This window comes from Genypterus blacodes, unplaced genomic scaffold (genome assembly GCF_046128005.1).
Source record: "Genypterus blacodes isolate CSIRO-AG114 ecotype Tasmania unplaced genomic scaffold, CSIRO-AGI_Gbla_v1 ptg000240l_1, whole genome shotgun sequence".
Classification (NCBI taxonomy): domain Eukaryota; kingdom Metazoa; phylum Chordata; class Actinopteri; order Ophidiiformes; family Ophidiidae; genus Genypterus; species Genypterus blacodes.
In genome coordinates this window covers 1375079-1393518 of record NW_027467038.1, presented here as the reverse complement: position 1 = coordinate 1393518, position 18440 = coordinate 1375079, and the positions used below count along the sequence as shown (strand labels likewise).

Below are 18440 nucleotides of genomic sequence, written 5' to 3'. Positions count from 1 at the left end.
AAAAAATGATGTGAGAGAAAGGAAACTAACACTGCTTTCATCTCTTCCTCCCTCCCCCTCTCCTTCTGTTTGCAGCTCAGTCCCTTTGTCTACAGCGAGTTTGCCCGGGAGCGTAACCTGCACGTGTCTCTGCTGGACCGACTGTACGAGCACTACCCTCCCGAGTTCCCCTGTCGCATCCTCCTCTGCGAGAACTATCGCTCTCACGAAGCTATCATCAAGTAGGTGTGAGCTCCCAACACTGGCTTGTGTCGCAAATATAGGGGGAGAGGTTGAAAGCGTTTGAGGAAGATGCTGTAGGAAGGGATGCAGAGACAAATAGGCTGCTGAAGAGGCAGGGAACCTCACCAGACGTTTGTGAGGGAAGGGAAAGCACTCTTAGCCATGGTTTCCAGGGCGACAAGGGGGTGTTATTAGCAGTATATGGTCACACACACTTCTCTAACCTTTACACTACAGTTCTCAAGAAGAGCACAGACTAGAAGAGTACACACTAGGAAGTCTAAGAAGACAGAACATCAAACTATCTCTGGCTCAAGCTTCTCTCTGACTACACTTCAGTTCAAACACGCTCCACTCTCTTTACACTCCTGGTTTCTCTCTCTTCTTTCTTTTTTTTTGCCTCCTGTTTTTCTCACCGCTCATTCTTCTCCATTTCCAGCTACACCTCAGAGTTGTTCTATGATGGGAAGCTGATGGCGAGCGGGAAGCAGCCCTGCCACAAAGACTTCTACCCTCTGACCTTCTTCACGGCCAGAGGAGAGGACGTGCAGGAGAAGAACAGCACTGCCTACTACAACAACGCAGAGGTTAACCCTCTAAACCCTCTAAACCCACTTCTTCCTCTTCTTCTCACTCCTCATCGATTTAGGACGGCGTCTTTGTTCAGAATTTGTGTCTCCATTTTGCCCAAGTTGTCTAAATTGTCACTTAGGATAGAATGCTTGTCCCCTCTATGGTGAAACCCGTGCATGTAATGAGGAGAACAACCATGGTCAACACTTGACACCCATGATGCATGACTCACTGACGGTCCCTGTCCCTTGGTTGGCCCCTCTCCAGAGTCACGTGGTCTCTGCCTGACCCTCCTCTTCTTCTCCACAGATTGCAGCCAATTAAACAGAGGACTCTTACTGAAGTTGCTCTCAAACTGTCAGCGACGCCAAACTAATTAGCTCCCGTCTCTTTGATACAGCGCCCGTGTCTAAATGTTAACATTATCATAATCTGGTGGAATTAAAAAGCCTCGGAGGGACAAGTGTGTGTCCATCTGTTTGTCCAATGGAAGCGTGTTTAAACGTGATGGGTCGTCCTCCGCTTGGAGTTCAACCCATCAGTGTCTCCGGCAGTAAACTAAACCTTAAACACCAATACAGAATACAGCTCAGATAGTAAACACAACAATAATATGGATTTGAAATGTCAATGGCTGGCTTTTTAATGACTGCACTCCTTTCACACTGCCTTCCACTGCTGTAGAGAACATTCCCTCGACTTCCCACCGCCCTGTTGAAGGTTGTAAGTGTTCACGAGGTTTGAAGCATCTCTCTCTCTGTCTCCTCCTCCATCTTCTCAGGTATTTGAGATCGTGGAGCGAGTAGAGGAGCTGCGCAAGAAGTGGCCAGTGGCATGGGGCAAGCTGGACGAGGGCAGCATCGGAGTGGTGTCGCCCTACGCAGACCAGGTGTTCCGCATTCGTGCCGAACTCCGAAAGAAGAGGATGCATGAGGTCAGCGTGGAGAGGGTGCTCAATGTCCAAGGTGAGTTAGATATTAGTCATGTTCTAAATAGAGAATGGCAGCTTTATGTGTGCAGGCCAGTTTAAAGTTTCAAGGAGAGATGGTTTTGCAGTTCACACACCAGACTCTAAAACACTCAACTCCTCGGCTCATTGCAGGTAAACAGTTCCGGGTGCTGTTCCTCAGCACGGTGCGGACGCGACACACGTGCAAGCACAAGCAGACGGCCATTAAGAGGAAGGAGCAGCTGGTTGAGGACTCGACGGAGGACTTGGATTATGGTTTCTTGTCCAACTACAAGCTGCTCAACACCGCCATCACCAGAGCCCAGTCCCTGGTGGCTGTGGTGGGAGATCCCATCGCACTGTGCTCTGTTGGCCGCTGCAGGTAAACACACACACACAGACACACAGAGACACACACACAGATGAAGCAATAGTCCATAATGGAGGATGGTACTTGAGCCATAACACAATCCTCCCAATGTCCCCCTTTGTTTGGCCTGAGGCAGTTGTCTGGCATCACACAGACGAGCAAAGTGAGGCCTAACCTCACCATTGCGTTCTCACTCTAACATTTCCACTCTCACATATTGCCTTTTCCACACATTTGATGGGATTTGGGGATTTGATGCGTTTTTGGTCGTTGTTTTTTCTCTTGTTGGATGTTTATTGTGATGGTTTGTAATCGCTCCTCAGTTCATGTCCCTTTAAGCATTTAGCCTGTGTGAAAGATGAATCTTATCATGTTCCCTGATCTTCCCCAGCCACCTAGAGGTCTCGCTTCCTTTGCTTACTATTGGCAAACCCGGCCTTTCAGATTGCCTTACAGGAAGGTGGTGTAATTGTCTCCCGTCTTCGTCTTCTCCCTACAAATCTAAATCTGTTCTTTCTCTGTTTCCCTCGTTATAGAAAGTTCTGGGAGCACTTCATCTCCATCTGCCACGGCAACTCCAGCCTGCACGGCATCACCTTTGAACAGATCAAAGCTCAGCTGGAGGCTCTGGAGCTTAAGAAGACCTACGTCCTCAACCCGCTGGCCCCAGAGTTCATCCCTCGTGCCCTCAGGCCGCTCCAAGTCTCTCACCCGGCCACACAGGCCCTCCACCCACACCATCACCCGCATCCTCAGCACCCACAGGCTGCGCCCAGCAAGCCGCAGCAGCAACAGCAACAGCAACAACAACAACAACAGCAGCAGCAGCAGCAGCAGCAGCAGCAGTCTCCCCCCAAGGTAAGGCGGTGATGATGGTGGCAGAGGATGCAACTGGTGGGAGGGAGGAAGGTAGAGTTATTTCTCCCTCTTCCATCTCTCCAAGCAGAGTGAGAAGGGCAGCGAGCAGCCGTGGAGGTTCAGGTGTTGATGGCAGGTTGCTGTATGGATTCATTGTTTGTGACCACTTAGTAGCTGTTGTAAATTGATCTGAATGTTTCTGTATTTAGAGACAAAAACAACGATTTGCCCGTATGGGGACAGAGAGCAGATTTAGTGGAGTGACTCAGACTCTTTATGTCCAATCAACCTGGCCTCAGAACAACAACACAGGGAATTAGCGTCGCAGGTTAGCGGGCGGATGTGCTGTTTGATTGTTTAGCCAGGATTGAGGTCTCTGTGTGTGTGTGTGTGTGTGTGTGTGTCTGTCTGTGTGTGTGTGTGTGTGTGTCTGTCCCCTGTGCCTGCCCTGAGGTAAAGGTTAACGAAATCACCACAGCTGCCAACCTGCTGCTGTCTCCCACTGGGCCTAATGAGCCAAAGCTCCGCAGCATCAGCCGGCTTTAGAGACACACACACACACACACACACACACACACACACACACACACACACACACACACACACACACACACTTCCTCCCTCTCCCCCCACAATCACTCGGCTCACACAGACACAGCCTGCGTTCAGTGCAGTCTGTGGAGCGTGTGGTGTTCCTCTGCATAGACAGCATGAGGCAGATTTAAAGGTCTGATTATTAAAGACGTCTGTGTGTGTAGTCGACACGGCGACAGAAGTGTTCTGTTCTATTGTCTTGACCTGGACCGACTCTGACTGTATTCAACCATACCTGCTTCATGTTTCCACCACCAAGAGCTTCCCATTAGCACAGCAACCATCTGGAGAGGTTCAGTGCTACAGACAGAGGCTAAAGTAGATTGTTGTGTATGCGTGTGTGTGTATAGATTAATAATAGAGAAGCAGAGCACCGGTGGATTCTTTTCATCTTGTAACAGTCAGAATAAATGTCTGTCTGCAGGTAGAAGTGTGTGTGTGTGTGTGTGTGTGTGTGTGTGTGTGTGTGTGTGTGTGTGTGTGTGTGTGTGTGTGTGTGTGTGTGTGTGTGTGTGTGTGTGTGTGTGTGTGTGTGTGTGTGTGTGTGTGTGTGTGTGTGTGTGTGTGTGTGTGTGTGTGTGTGTGTGTGTGTGTGTGTGTGTGTGTGTGTGTGTGTGTGTGTGTGTGTGATGACGTGAGGCCCCCTGGAGAGATCAGAATTAGTTTTGCTGCTGTCATCTTGTGGAAGTACAGAATGGAGACTCTCTCTGCTCTCAGCTGTCATATGTTCTTCCTTGTTGTTCTGGATTATTCTCTGGTATTATTTTTGGCCAGTTGGTCACAAGGGAGAGAGCATAAATGAAGCTGTGACCATGTAACACTCTGAGCTCCATGCTGTAAAATGCTTTAAGAAAGAAAGAAAGAAAGAAAGAAAGGCCAAGAGGTTCATTAGAGCCTGAAGGCATCGATGAAGCACAGTCTTGGTTTGGAGTGGATGAGGCTCTCACATTTTCTAATGGAAAAGGAAAACATCCTGATCATTTGTTTGGATGATGGAAGGAGGGGCTTCAATAGCCCCGCCCACTGAGATCTGACCACGATGCAGACTAACACCACTTCAAACCATTCACTTCATAACGCTCCATTGGTTTGAATCAGACAACAGTTGCAAGCTAAAGCAGTAAATGTGTGTATGTGCTGTTTATGACGCCCTCTAAATCCTGTATAACAGAAATTGATATTTTAAAGACATTATAAAGAGCATGCATGCGTGTGGCACAGAATGACATCTCTGTTTATCAGACACAGGGGCATAATTGTTGATTGGTGGGGTTTGGGCCGCTGCTTGGCTCCTCTCTCGCTCCTCTCTCGCTCCTCTCTCCCTCGCTCCTCTCTCCCTCCTCTCTCCATCGCTCCTCTCTCCATCGCTCCTCTCTCACTCCTCTCTCCCTCGCTCCTCTCTCGCTCCTCTCTCCCCCCCTTCTCTCCCTGCAGCTGATTCTCAGAGAGCAGAGGCGGCCTGTACCACGCAGCATCATTGCAGATCCATTTAGCTCTGCTTTGCTGGCCACATTAGTTCCTGCTTCCTGGAATGGCTGATGAGGTGTTGCTGCTGTAGCCATAGTGACAGTTGTGGGCCATGGAGGGAGCACACTGTGACCGCTCTATGCCTCCTTCCTATACGTTACTGTACACTCCCTGCATCTGTGTATTCACTGCACATCCCTGTTCCACCACTTGCCAGCTTTCCCTTTCCATTCCCGTCTGGCCTCTGTAAACACACACACGCTCTCTTGCTTCCTGCTTCTTCTAAATGTTCCTCTTGTTTTACAGGGGAAACACGCAAACCACACAGACCACCTTCCCCCTGAAGGATACGGTGAGTGTAACCCCACTGCAAATGTTGATTTGCTGTTTTCATTTAGTTTCCTTGTGTCCCTGGCTGCTTCTTCACGTTCAGAAACTCATCCTGCACACATTGGCATACACATGATCTGTACAAAATACACACATAGTGCTGTTACATCTGGACTGTGTAGGTTTGATGAGGATACACACTTCACAATTGGGCAAAAACCTGTATCCATTCAGGTTGTCCATCAATTTAAACTGGTACATTCAGATTATGAAAGTATAAGTGATCATCTATAATCTATGTGGAGATATAAGAGACTTTGCAGCAGTATGCCAAAACACACACAGTGGAAAAGTCTCAGAAGCAGACCTCAGACATTTAGATCGGAGAGCTTTGGAGACCACGAGCCCCAGATTTGGAGACGGAGCTGCAGACGAGAGGGGAACACAAGATGGTACACAGTGTCCCCTCCTCTACCAGAGAGCTCTGGGCTTTGACACATTGTTTGTGATATTGGGCTGACTTGACTTGACTCCCTTATACAGCCGTGTTGTCGTTCTCTTATCTAATCCAAGGCTGGAAAAACTGACAGAAGTTAACAACCAAAGTGACAGTGGAGGAAACGATGCATGCACATTTACACGAGCACAGCAGACACTTTGTCCCTGTACTGTACCAGACGTTACCACGTAGCTTTTGTCACCTCGACGTAATTGCGAGAGTGCAGGCTTTTCTGCTGTCTAGTCTTTAGCCAAGTCCCATTATGCACAGACAGACAGACAGTGGGCTTTAAAATGAGATACAGTAATGCAGTGGCCCAGATGGATGCATGGATGCCTCAGGCTCTCACACCCATCAGAGCAGGAGCAGTTAATCCAGTGTATACCAGAGAGAGACAGACAGGGAGTTAGGCTCAGCTGCTCAGCATGCAGATGGAGGCAAACAAACGAGCGCGTACATATCTGGCACATAGTTAAATAATGCACTGTTACTTCTGATCACTTGTATGTTGATGGTAATATGTTCTATCTCTGCTGTCGTTTGGTTGAAGTATATTTTGATTTATAACTACAAAATACAATCCAAATGCATAGAATGATACGTTTGGTTGTATCATTGTGTCTGAGAGCACTACAAACATGTGTAGCTTCATTTGTGTTGTAGTTGTAGTGCAGCATATCACCACATCACATAGAGTACGTGTGTGTGTGTGTGTGTGTGTGTGTGTGTGTGTGTGTGTGTGTCCATGCAGTGGAGGGACGGCAGCTTTATTAGTTTCCCTACACAACAAACACAATCAACAAATGAAGGTGGAAAAGAGATTCAGTGCACAGAATCTTATGTGGCCCCTTTTCTCATTGCAGCCCAACCCAACCCAGCGGTGCTGATGGGGAACCCTATCAGGGCGTTCACACCGCCCTTACCCGGCACCACGGCTGGCATGGGCAAGTCACCCAGCCCGGTCCAGAGAATAGATCCTCACACCGGGGCCAGTATCCTCTACGTCCCTGCTGTGTACGGGGGGAACATGGTCATGTCCATGCCCATGCCTGTGAGTATTCTGCTTATGCCGCTGCTTATACCTCCCCTCTCCTGTCCCTATGTACTGATCACTAACCTGCCTGTGTGTTTCCCCCCAGCTGCCCTGGCCAGGTTACCAGAATCGCTTTGCTGTGGATCCTCGCATCATGAGCCACCAGGCAGCCATGGCCTACAACTTTAATCTGTTGCAGGCCCAGAATCGAGGTTCCCCCATCCCTTACAGTGGGGTGGCCCACCCCTCTCCTCTGGGAATGGGCCAGCCCAGCCCTGACAAGGAGCTACAGGCAGACCCCATCAGAAATGGTGGGCCAGGTTCTGATTAAGCCCCTATAAGTCACTGAGACTTAGAGAGCAGATACAAAGAAATGTTTCTCTTCTTAAGCTGTAAACCCAAATCATTTCTATGTAATGTAATCATTTGTATGTTGTTTATTTTCTTAGGTAAATTAGATCCATGTTCAAAGCCAGAGTCCAGCCGCCTTCAGACACCAGAGAGGAAGATAGCAGACATGAAGGAAAAGCAGGTAAATGGTTAACACTCGTTGTTATTAAAGTCTTTACTGGTTTATATGGACACAGATTAGAAACTCCTGTTAATGAGGTTATTAATGAAATCGTCAAGTGTTGTTGTTGCTCATCGCTTGTGGCTTCCTGTTTCCCGTATCCCAGGGAGATTTAGATTCAGGTCAAAGTCGAGGTCTGGACCCTCAAACAGACGGGCTCGTCGGATTCCCCAACGCACTGCTTCATCGAAAAGACCCGTCTGCAGCCCAAAGATCCCTGAACTACCACCTGGCACCCCCCAACCCAGCGTTCCCTCAACATCCTGCCAGTGGGAGAGCCTTCCCCCCGCAGTATCCAGTGTCCAGGCTTCCCTATCGGGTGGGCCAGCCCCAGCACCCTGGCATGGCTCCACAGGGGCAGCAGCAGCAGCTCAGCCCCGCCTACACCGGTGGGAGCCACAACGCTTCCTTCTTCGGCGGACCCATCCCCCCTCATAGACCTGTCCAGTCTCCTGCCATGGATGGGCTGGAGTCCGGGGGGGCGGAGGAGATGAGCAGCTCCATTAGGAATACATTAAACCACCCGGGGAGCCACCACCCAGGCCTTTCACAGCACAACAGGGTCAACAGCTTTGGGGAAGATGGACAGGATGGAGGCTTGGGAGATAGCCTGGGTAAGTGGAGCAGGAGTTGGGTTTTTGAGTCCCCTTGATTGAACAAAGGCAGAGTTTCAAAGGATCATACATTACATTTTTGATACCATCATTGATCTTTTTATGTTCCGTGTCTAAGATAAGAGTGTGGCTCCTCATGTTCTCTGATAAATGCTGTTTGTTCATTAACTGCTGATGTGTGTGATCATGTCAGTGTGCACAGCGACGAAATGTGCGTTAAAAAGCTGAGGAGAACAGGAGATCTGATCTGATATCAGAAACCCAGATAAACGATCGAAACAATGAGGATATGATGAGGAAAAGACAAAAAGTCTCCCCAGATGCAGTGATTCTCTCTGAATGCTTCACTGAGTGGGACGGTCACAGTCACAGCCAGGTTTTGAGTCTTTCTCTCTCAGCAGAGCTTTAATCCAGCTTCTGTCTGTGTCTTAGTGGCACTAAGCTTGAAACCCACATACTCTCTCCTTCAGTCTCAGCCGTCTTCAGGTGTTTGCCACATTACTGGCCTTCTCTTAGGCCTCTACAATGCTAAGTGTATCGCAGCAACCGCAAGGACAAGATTCTACGAATTCTTCTATGAAGTGTTAATAAATGAAACACTCTATAGGACCTAGCTTTTACATGGAACCACCAACTTAAGCCCACCCAGTCATCAGGGAATCAGAGAGCGCTCCGGAACTAATTGTGTGGTGTCTCGTCTCGTCTCCCCCCCAGACCTTCAGGGTCCCTTGGCTCTTGAGGCCCTGAATCAACAGCAGCAGGCGGCCAGACTGAGCCAGTGGGGGGAGCCAGCAGGTCCTTTCCTCCAGGGCAGCGTTGCATTTCCTCTGCCTCAGCAACTCGCCCACCTCGCTCAGCCCGGCATCGCTCGCTTCCCCCATCAGCTGCTCCGGGCCGGGGGATGGGGGCTCAGTGCCAACATGGAGGACGAAGCTGTTTCCTCTGCCTCCACTGGACCGCCTTTCACCAGGTGAGATCAGAATACATGTTTGAGAAATGGGATGTAAGACTCACCGCTGTTGTTATTTCCTCCCACAGATTTATCAAATGCTCAGCCTCATCTGTATTCTGTCCTTGGTGCTGTGTCTTGGTGTGATGCCGATGCTTTGTCTCCCCCAGGTACCCGGGCCTTTTAAGAGAGATGCCCCCGCAAGAGCAGGCTGAGCCCAGGGAGGCGGCAGAGATGCAGCCCCCTCCTCAGTCCCGTCTCCTCCAGTACCGTCAGGTCCAGTCCCAGTCCCGTGCCTCAGGTGACCCTTCATCCTCTTTAGCTGCCAACTCCAATCACGCCGGCCCCTTTCCATCGGGAGCTTACTCTCACGACGCTGGCAGAGATCTCCTCAACGACAGCCTCCTCAACAACCCGGCCCTGCAGCAGCAGCCCCACCCCGGCAACCCCCTCTATAATCCCAGTAGCTACCCGCATCAACCGTCGGCTCTACCCGCCAGCCCCCCGCCCTCCCAGGTCAAATACCTCCTACAAGAGGCTCAGTGGGCTCATGCTGGAGCTGCATCTGTGAGCCCGCCGCAGCAGAACCACCTGCTAGCCAATCAGGGCCACAACCTTCCCTATGGACTGCCTGTTATGGCTCACCCCAGCAGGCAGGAGCAAGTACACCTGATGCAGCTTCACCATCAGCACCACCAGCAGCAGCAGCAGCAGCAACATCAACAACAACAACAACAACATCAACAACAACAACAACAGCAGCAGCAGCAACAGCAGCAGCAGCAGCAGCAGCAACAACAACAGCAGCAGCAGCAGCAGCAGCAACATCAACAGAATCAAGGTCCAGACCCAGAGTCCTACCACCCACTGTCCCCCAGAACATCAGCAGCCGCAGCCCTTCACAGTGTAGATGAGGTAAGTAGGTTTGAATCATGTGGGGATTGAGTGAGAGTTTAAATCAGTAAATAGGCTCAATAAAGAACTCCCTCCACCAAACTAGAGGAGATGGAAACAAGATTAAAGAACCGATGAGCTAAATGTGTTTGTATCTGGCTTCAGCAAACCCCTGAGGTCACATGATTAGGTCATTACTAACTCTGAGGTGTTGGTGTGTACGGTGGACATGAGCGCATGTTTGTCTGCTGAGGGTTCAGGACTCACAGGGCCTCTGGTGTGAATGTTGCCTCCAGCGGTTTGTACTCCAGCTGGGTCAGACACTGATGGGTGTCATGCTGTCAAACAAACCAAGCACCTGGAGCTGGAGGTCTTTACGGGACCACTGTAGAGTTTTGGACTGAACAGTAAAGCCATGAGGCCCAGAGGAGAGTCTGAACCAACAGACCCGCGGAATAATTAGTCCAGATCCAAAATGAGGATGACCTGAAAAGCTGTAAATAGAGAGCGAGGAGGCGACGCTGGCAGCAGCCTGACGCACCGAACACACCGTCCATCAACTCCTCACATAGCAGAGAAGTCCAGCAGGCTCAGCTCCTCGCCCAGACACTTTCTCCTGCAGTGATTCTATGACTTAATAAGAACTAAATGGCCTCTGCTCAGGTCTAATCTTGACACACACACACACACACACACACACCCGAGGCTACAAAAGGACAGGACCTCTTATTACCCAGTTAGATGTAATATCATTTAGACCTGGCCTGATGTAGCTCCTTGTTAGGAAGTGAGTGGAACCATCAGGACCTGGAACAGTGTGTGTGTGTGTGTGTGGAGCTGCAAAGGATCTTATTGGCCTTTTAGAAAGTTCATTTTCTGGGTCCTTCATGCCTAACCTTTATGATGTTTGGACCCCATCCTAGAGAACCCTCTGTGCTCTGTGCCGACTCCTTGTTTTAACCGGGAGTGCGTCGCTCCTCCTGCTTGGCTTCAGTCTGTCGGCTCAACACAGTTACAAAGTTATACAGAGAGTTTAACTAAACGTGACAAACCTGACAACCTGAAGTTCAGGTGTTAAAACACATTCTACCTCCACCTGTGTGGTTGATCACATCCATTTGCAGATATGGGATTCAAAAGAGAATTTATTCACCCAGACATGAAACGTTTCTCTGTGGGAAACAAATGAGACCTGACTCTGTTCTCTGTAATCTGATGCAGCGCTTCCACAGCTTTGTGACGGCTGCATGTAGGAGATGGACCTGATCATGTGACCTGTGAACTAGAGCCTCCTTTTGAATGAGATACAGATGTTAAAGGGCTGTAAATCACTATTTTAAGGTCAGATATAATTCTCTTTCCTGTCCTGTGCGTGTGTGTCTGTGTGTGTGTGTTACAGTATGAACCCAGGGGTCCGGGCCGGCCTCTCTACCAACGCCGCATCTCCTCTAGCTACCCAGATGAACCTTCTCCAGCCAACGCCCACGCCGCCCTGTCCCAGCAGCCCCAGCCCTGTACGCCAGAGCACCAGGACCACGCCCACCCTCACATACAGCACCATCAGCACCCGCACGCCCCCTACGGTTACCCTTCACACGAGCTCTGGCCCGGCGGGGGTCCTGGTCCGTTCCAGAACATTCCCTGTAACGGAGCCGGCTCACTGGCTCAGCAGCGGGACCTCATGGGTAGGTGTCACTCAAACTATCCTTCAGTGTTCTTACAGGAGCAGCAGAGAGGTGAATGAGGATGGAGGCCTTATGCTCTCTGGGCCTAGACTGGAGATCTGTGAAGTATTGATTCAGTATCAAATGCTGCCTTGTGATTGGCTGTTACAAGTTATGTCACAGTATTATTTATTGGAACAGCAGCAAATGTCTTAAATCAGTTCAGTTTGGTTACTTGGTGCTTCCTTTGCTCATAGAAGTAAAAACGATACAGAATGATTTGTTATGACGTTGATCATTGAACAACAGCAGCAGTGTTTAGGGTTAGACTGTATTGGGTCAGGGTTGAATAGACTTTGATTCAGGACACTTTGGTTTAAGATTGAACTCAGGTAAGTGTAAGTCTGCTCAGGTGGAGTAACTGACCAGGTTTATGTGATTGTAGATGGATTTATTCAGACATGTACACCTCTTTGTTTCTCCCTGCTCACTCCAGTCATGTTATATATTAGGAGGATGATGGACTCCCAGTACTTTCATGTGTGTGTGTCGCAGCTTGTGAACGCGTTGTGCCTTTACTCGGCACACACGCTTACACACAGACAAGGGTTTCCTTTCCAAGACGCAGCCAGTCACAGTGAATATGAACGAGTCTCCACATGGATTTGATTCCATGTTCACAATGCATCTATTATGTGTTTATGTGGGCAAAACATATTGTGACTAGCTTCTCTTGTCCCTGTCGGTGTAAAAGTAGCCAACGTGTGTGTGTTTCAAGTTCTAACTTCCCTCTCCTGTCTCTTCTGATCCATCCTGATGTTTGACACGTTCTGCTCTCTCTTCTGTCTCGTCACGTTTCCCCGGATACAGCAGCTTCCACCAAGGCGCTCCGTCAGTCGGAGGAGCAGGCGAAAGCCGAGGCCACGGCGGTGCAACAGCCCCACCCGCACGCCCTCAACTCCCTTCAGCACCTGGGACAGTTCCCTCCCCTCATGCCCAGTAACAAGCAGCCCCAGGCCCCCGCCGAGTCCGGCCAGGGGGCGCAAAACCTGAGCAAACCGCCCACCATGTCGTACGCCAGCGCCCTCCGAGCCCCGCCCAAGCCCCGAGCTGTTCGGCCCGAGCAGGTCAAGAAGAACAGCGACCCGCTTTCCCTCCTACAGGAGCTGAGTATAGGAAGTTCAAATGGTAGCAATGGGTACTATTCCTACTTTAAATGAGGATGGCCTCCCCAGTGTAGTCAAATAAAACAGAAAAAAACAAAAACAAAAAAAAGCAAAACTCTTACTAAAAAAAAAAATCTAGAAAAATGGTGCAAAGTGCATTTATAAATTGTTTCTATCGGTTAGTTTTGTTTTCTGCATTTTTGTTTCATTTTAACTTTTTTTGATTTGTAACAGTCATTTTTTTTCCTCCAGTTTCCCATATTTGTGAAAAAAAAATAAGTATATATAAGAAATTCATTACTGGTATATATACATACTCATTATGTATATATGAATATATACTTATATTATCTACACTTGTATATGTACGTAAAGGTTAAAAAAAAAAAGATATAAAAAAAATCCAATAAAAAAAAAAAAAAAAGCAGGCCTTGGTTGACCACTTAGCTTCCCTGCATCCTTTTCCCTGTTGAAGTTGGTTTCCTGGTTACTAAACGAGTCTGTTGACGTTTTGTTTCATTTTGTCTCCCTCAGTTTTTAAGTGGACTTTTACGTCTTGGTTTTTCATTCTATTGTAGCCGTGGCAAAACAGGCCCAAGCTAAGTGGTCAACCGACACAGAAACTACATGGAACAGTGTATAGAAGTAGATAAAAATTTCCTCTAATCTGTACATATAAAGAAAATAAATGACTGAATTGTATGCCACAGACATGTACCTAAATCCCTGTATCATCCTAGCATTGATATATTTGATTTTTCTGTTTCTCTCATTTCTTCCTTTTCTGGGAGTCGCCCTCAGTGGTTCAGTAGTAAATGTGATTCTTATATTTGACACGGTCATACATGCATCAAAGCATATTTACTGATGGAATAACAGTACAGATATTGATTACATGTTTTTACTTTTCACTTATTTGCCTCTCCGGTAAGACGAGATAACGTGAGTGACAGCAGCCGCGTCGCTCCTTTTGTTTGACGCATCAGAGGAAATCTGGTCCAGAATCGTCCCCAAACCACTTTCTTATTTGGCCAATCTGGCTTTACTCCCCCCTCGCCCCACCCCTGTTGTTCTTTTTAAGTCATTCTTTGTGTCAATTTTCCTCCCCTGTCAGACGTGTGTAGGTCTTTTCCAGGGAGATTGTTGCCGTGACTACTGGGGGTGTGTTTTACGTCGAGAGCAGCGCAAAAACGTTTAGCATTGTCGTTGGAATCTGTTGTCAGAAGGTCTGTGAAAGTGAGCAGAGAGACGATATCAGCGTGGTCGTGTGAGAGGAACCTGAAGGTGCGAGCGACTCTGCCTGTCTAAAGTTTTTGAACATGCCATATTTTAACATTTTTAGTCCAATTTTAAGCAATGTAATGAATATTCAAGTAAAGAATTAGGGGTTTCACACAAACGTTTGTGGCTTTTTATTTGAATTCCAATCATGACTTCAGTGGTTCTAAGGTTCAATCTGGCTTCCTGCTTAAGACTCTTAAGGTGACCAAATGTCTCAGATGTTGATCTCACTAATTGGCCCCCTGAAGTCTTCCTCTCTAACTCTGTATGGGTTTATTATTACAACAAGTCCGCTTGACACTTTTAAGACCCTCGGTTTGTCTTTGTTTCCCGTTACCGCGGTGATCAAAAGGCTTGTAAGTTTAAGAATATTTCATTAATCAGCTTAATAATGTTTCGGTCCTCAGCGGGCCTTTGCCTCCTGTGGTGGCTGCTGAGGGAAAACCAGTTTGTAAGGACATTCTGTGTTCCTGAGGAGACTCCCAACATCCTCACCTGACTTTAATTAGTGCTGTGATAAATGCAGTGCCTCTCAAACTTTCCAGAAAAACATCCAATTTCCTGTGAAGTCAGTTTAGTTGAAGCCTTAGGGAAGTCAGTGACAAAAATGGCATCCAAACACATTGATTTGACAAATCTGATACCAATACTTCCTCTACTTTAACGTCTCTAATTTGGCCTCCATTAGCCTGCGCTCCACCCACACAGCTTGAGAACCAATCAACAATTAAACCCATGGCCACAAAATGGAAACACCCAAAAAATCCAATCAAACAGAACTGCAACAAATCCCACAACATTCAGTTTTGTCGACGTTGTTAAAAAAACGGCACTCTAATTAAGGCTTCTATAGTAATGAAGTATGGAAATACTAAATAGATCCTGATGGAACCAGAGCAGTGAAGACGGTAGAAGCTTTGGTCAGTGTGATAATAAACATACAGAGTTACTAAAAGCTTCACAAACATGGGATTCTATAGATTCCCCTCATAAACTGGTGACTCTTTGTTTAATATTATCTGATCTGCTGCATGGGATGGAATGTTCAACAACTTTGGACTGTTGGTGTGTTTTTATCACAGAGTGTTTCAGTAAGTTCACACACATTTGATTGAAAGGATTATTCACTTTTTCCGTCTGCTGTGAGTGTTTGGAGTTGTTAAAGTCACAGCAGCGGAGGGATCTGAAAAACCAACATTAGTCTGAGATCCTGTGAGGGCTCCTTGTATTTCCTCCCGCCACCTTAAAGGGCCAGTCCACTGATTTGACCCCTCAGACCGCAGATCATTGGCGAGGCGTTGAGCTGAATGATGCTGCCCCTTATCAATAAACTCAATCGGGTGAAATCAGTGGAGGCCCAACTGTGAAGTCTAATAAGCGAGTTTCCATTCCTGTGTGTGTGAGCTGACGTTCACATGCAGAGGAATCAGACAACCTGCTTAGAATATCCTCCATGAATTTAAAAACAAATTGATCCCAGGCAGGTAAAAGATGAAAAGATGCCGATAACACGATCCTGCTGTTTTGTCTTTATGATGGTAAAAGTGAAGAATGGTCCCAGACTTGCTCTACTTACGTCGCTCCATTTGCAAATTGGTAAAATTGTAATAAATCACGCCACTTCCTCTCTAATCTAATCTCTTACGGCTAATAACGTAGGTGTGTTTTGAACAATCAGAGTTTCATGAGGCTGTGCTTTTGTTTTGACATTGTACTTCAACGGTCCAGATTTTTGACTTAGCAGAGGACAACACATACTTGTAAATATGCATTTTCTAGATATTTACAAACTTTGGGAGCGCCTCAATTTTGTAGAAGCTGTTCCAATAAGAGGTATGCCCTTTTTAATTATGCAAATTCACAAAAAATAATTCTAGAAATGACAACAACCCAGTTGGCAGTTTAAACATCTTAAGACTTTTTAGATTAATTTTTTTAAAACTAAGATTACGTCTGGCTGATTTGACAAAGAGGAGAATTTCTGTTGCTGCTCTATATGAATTATAATTCACTGTATAATACACGCATTCAAGTATACGTTGCTGGATTTGTCTTTGTTTTAGTTTTTTTCCCTGTTTCATCTGCACTTCAAAGCTCTGTAAGTCTTCTGTTCAGCAAAGCTTTGTGGTTCAACAATGATTTCTCTTTGTTTCTGTGAAGAGCGTTTGCTTCTCTTGCATGTTGAGATGACCCGGCTGGTTTTTATTCCTGTTTTTATTGATTTGTGGAGGAGAAAAAGAAAACGAAAAAAAAAACACAAAAAAAAAACCTAGTTTGTTCACCCCACAGTCTGATCTTTGGTATATTATTTGATGTGAACAATAACTTTGTGGACATTATCAACAAAAACTATTATGATATTTTACTAACATGTCAAATATGTAATGGTCATGTAAGTTTATTTTTTGGTTATGCGGTTGTTGTTGCCGGGCGGATGTGAGGTTGCTCCCTATAGGCGATGTCATACTGACTTTTGGGTCAAACACACAAAGGATTCATTGGCTGTCTCTCTAAATTGTGCAATACCGCTGTTTCATCACTTCTTCAGCTACGTGTTCATTTCTGAAGCAGAAGAGATTGAGCCAAAGACATTTTAAAGGGATTTTTACTTTACTTTTGAGTTCTGTGTGGTGAAGATGAGTCAGAAGTCACATATCGTATTCATTTTTGATTTTCTTTGTTGCCTTTTCTGATGAAACTAAACCATCTGGCTCGTCGTGTGGCTCGTGTTCAGGGAGCAACCTTTTTTGCCCGGCCAGTAGAGGGCGCTGTGTTCCGCCTTCTACATGCACCACATCTCTTCCTGTTCTCCGTTTTCTCTCCTCTGTTCTTCCCTTTGCTGCAGTGAATCAATGGCTCACCTGTTCTCCCAGTCTCCCACTCCCACTGGTTCCTCCCTCGTGGGTACAAAATAATGAATAGATCTGTTTTGCTCTTCTTCATTTTCGATTGGTGGTGGTTATAATAAAGGATTTAGACTGTGTTTCAAAGGTTTATTTTCTTTTCTTTTTTATTTGTTTATCTATTAAAGTGTTTTTATTGAAACGGCTGGAATTCATGGTCTTTTGTTTCAGCTCAACCTCCTGAGACTCTGGGGTTATCTGACATTTATCTAAGTGTCAACAAAGTCACCAATATTTAGCATTTGTATATTTGACAGTTATTATTTGAGAACAAAGGGTGAAAAATCTTTAACAGCATTAAAGTCGCAGTCTGCACGTTTAGCGGAATTCCTTTACAGTGAATTTGATGAAATCCTAATCTTGTCCAGTATATGTCGCCAACAATGTCAGAGCTACGCTAATTTTAATTTGTAAAAATAGAAAAAGTTGCACAGATGTCAGACATAGACAGATATAGATACCATAGTTAGCATTATTAGCCTCTTTGGCTACTGTGTGCATCAGTGTCTTATTTAGAAACCATGATGTCATACTATGAGCCTCCACACACACTTAATGAGCAGTGTAACCGTGTTTAGAGCTTTGTTGTATGGACACAGTATGGTTTGTGGCTTTGTTTTGAAGCTAAAACAGTGCTTAGATTGTCCACTAGGAGTTGCTCATGTACTATTGTTGATCATTGTCAAATTGTTTCAGCATTTGTGTTTGTATTTGTAATTTTAAAAAGAAGTTTGGGCGGTTGTGAATAATGGAACGTCATGCTAGCTGATGGGACGCGAACTTAACGCGTCGTTTCTAATGTTAGCACTAGCTAGCAACTCTTCAACGCTTCATTCTCAGGATGAAGACGTCAAAGTTTCAGCCAAAAGAAGCAGGAAAGGTCAATGCGTTTTGTTGGTTAGTTCGTGTGTTTATCATGTCTGTCCCTCTAACTTCCTCCAAATCTCTTCCTGTTCTTATCCTGCCCTGCAGTAACTCACACGCTCGGAGATAAACTTTTTCCCTCTCTTTTGTTTTGCTCCCGTCCACTGTCATTCCTCCTCACAGTCTGTCCACATGTTCTCGTCCCGCCGCTCCGTGTTAAGTACAGAAGCACGGCGGTAGCGATGACAGGAGTCTCACCCACAAGGCCTTCAGCTCTGCTTTAGATTTCCCATCAGGCTCTAAACGTTTTGCAGCGTCACATTCGTCTCCATTACTGTTTGTGACCTCAGCACCTTTAGGAGACGCTGCTCTGCTCAGATGGAGTTTCTGCTGATATCCGAGTGCGTGTGACACGCGTGTTCCCCTGGTTTAGACTGAAACAAATATTGGGTTTAGTTTCTGAGACTCACTGTCCACATTTAACCCTTTGTGCACTTTATATCTTATAGTAGGCTCATTTTGTCAACCAGCACAATCTGTTGATCCTGGAGCCTCATATTTCTGCAGGCACACACACACAAAAACATTCCTTATCTTGTCTATTGCACCTTCAGACTCACACAGAGACCTCAGCCATGT

The 18440-nt window shown here is 46.6% G+C and overlaps 1 protein-coding gene across 4 annotated transcripts in view; it reads left to right on the top strand.

Moving 5' to 3' along the window:
• The window catches only part of helz (helicase with zinc finger), a 43479-nt gene extending 26400 nt beyond the window's left edge, over positions 1-17079 (top strand). For 2 of the 4 annotated variants that reach the window (XM_076171211.1, XM_076171209.1), the window contains exons 20-33: positions 76-221; positions 662-809; positions 1577-1760; positions 1898-2126; positions 2651-2972; positions 5340-5385; positions 6726-6913; positions 7002-7206; positions 7345-7427; positions 7573-8080; positions 8795-9050; positions 9200-9944; positions 11323-11608; positions 12461-17079. In XM_076171211.1, the coding sequence (XP_076027326.1) occupies positions 76-221; positions 662-809; positions 1577-1760; positions 1898-2126; positions 2651-2972; positions 5340-5385; positions 6726-6913; positions 7002-7206; positions 7345-7427; positions 7573-8080; positions 8795-9050; positions 9200-9944; positions 11323-11608; positions 12461-12807 (3693 nt within the window). In that variant the 3' untranslated portion in view covers positions 12808-17079. Of the gene's footprint in view, positions 1-75; positions 222-661; positions 810-1576; positions 1761-1897; positions 2127-2650; positions 2973-5339; positions 5386-6725; positions 6914-7001; positions 7207-7344; positions 7428-7572; positions 8081-8794; positions 9051-9199; positions 9945-11322; positions 11609-12457 lie in introns of all 4 variants that reach the window. The other 2 variants (XM_076171210.1, XM_076171208.1) reach the window with 1 other exon arrangement.
• Positions 17080-18440: the final 1361 nt, after the last annotated feature.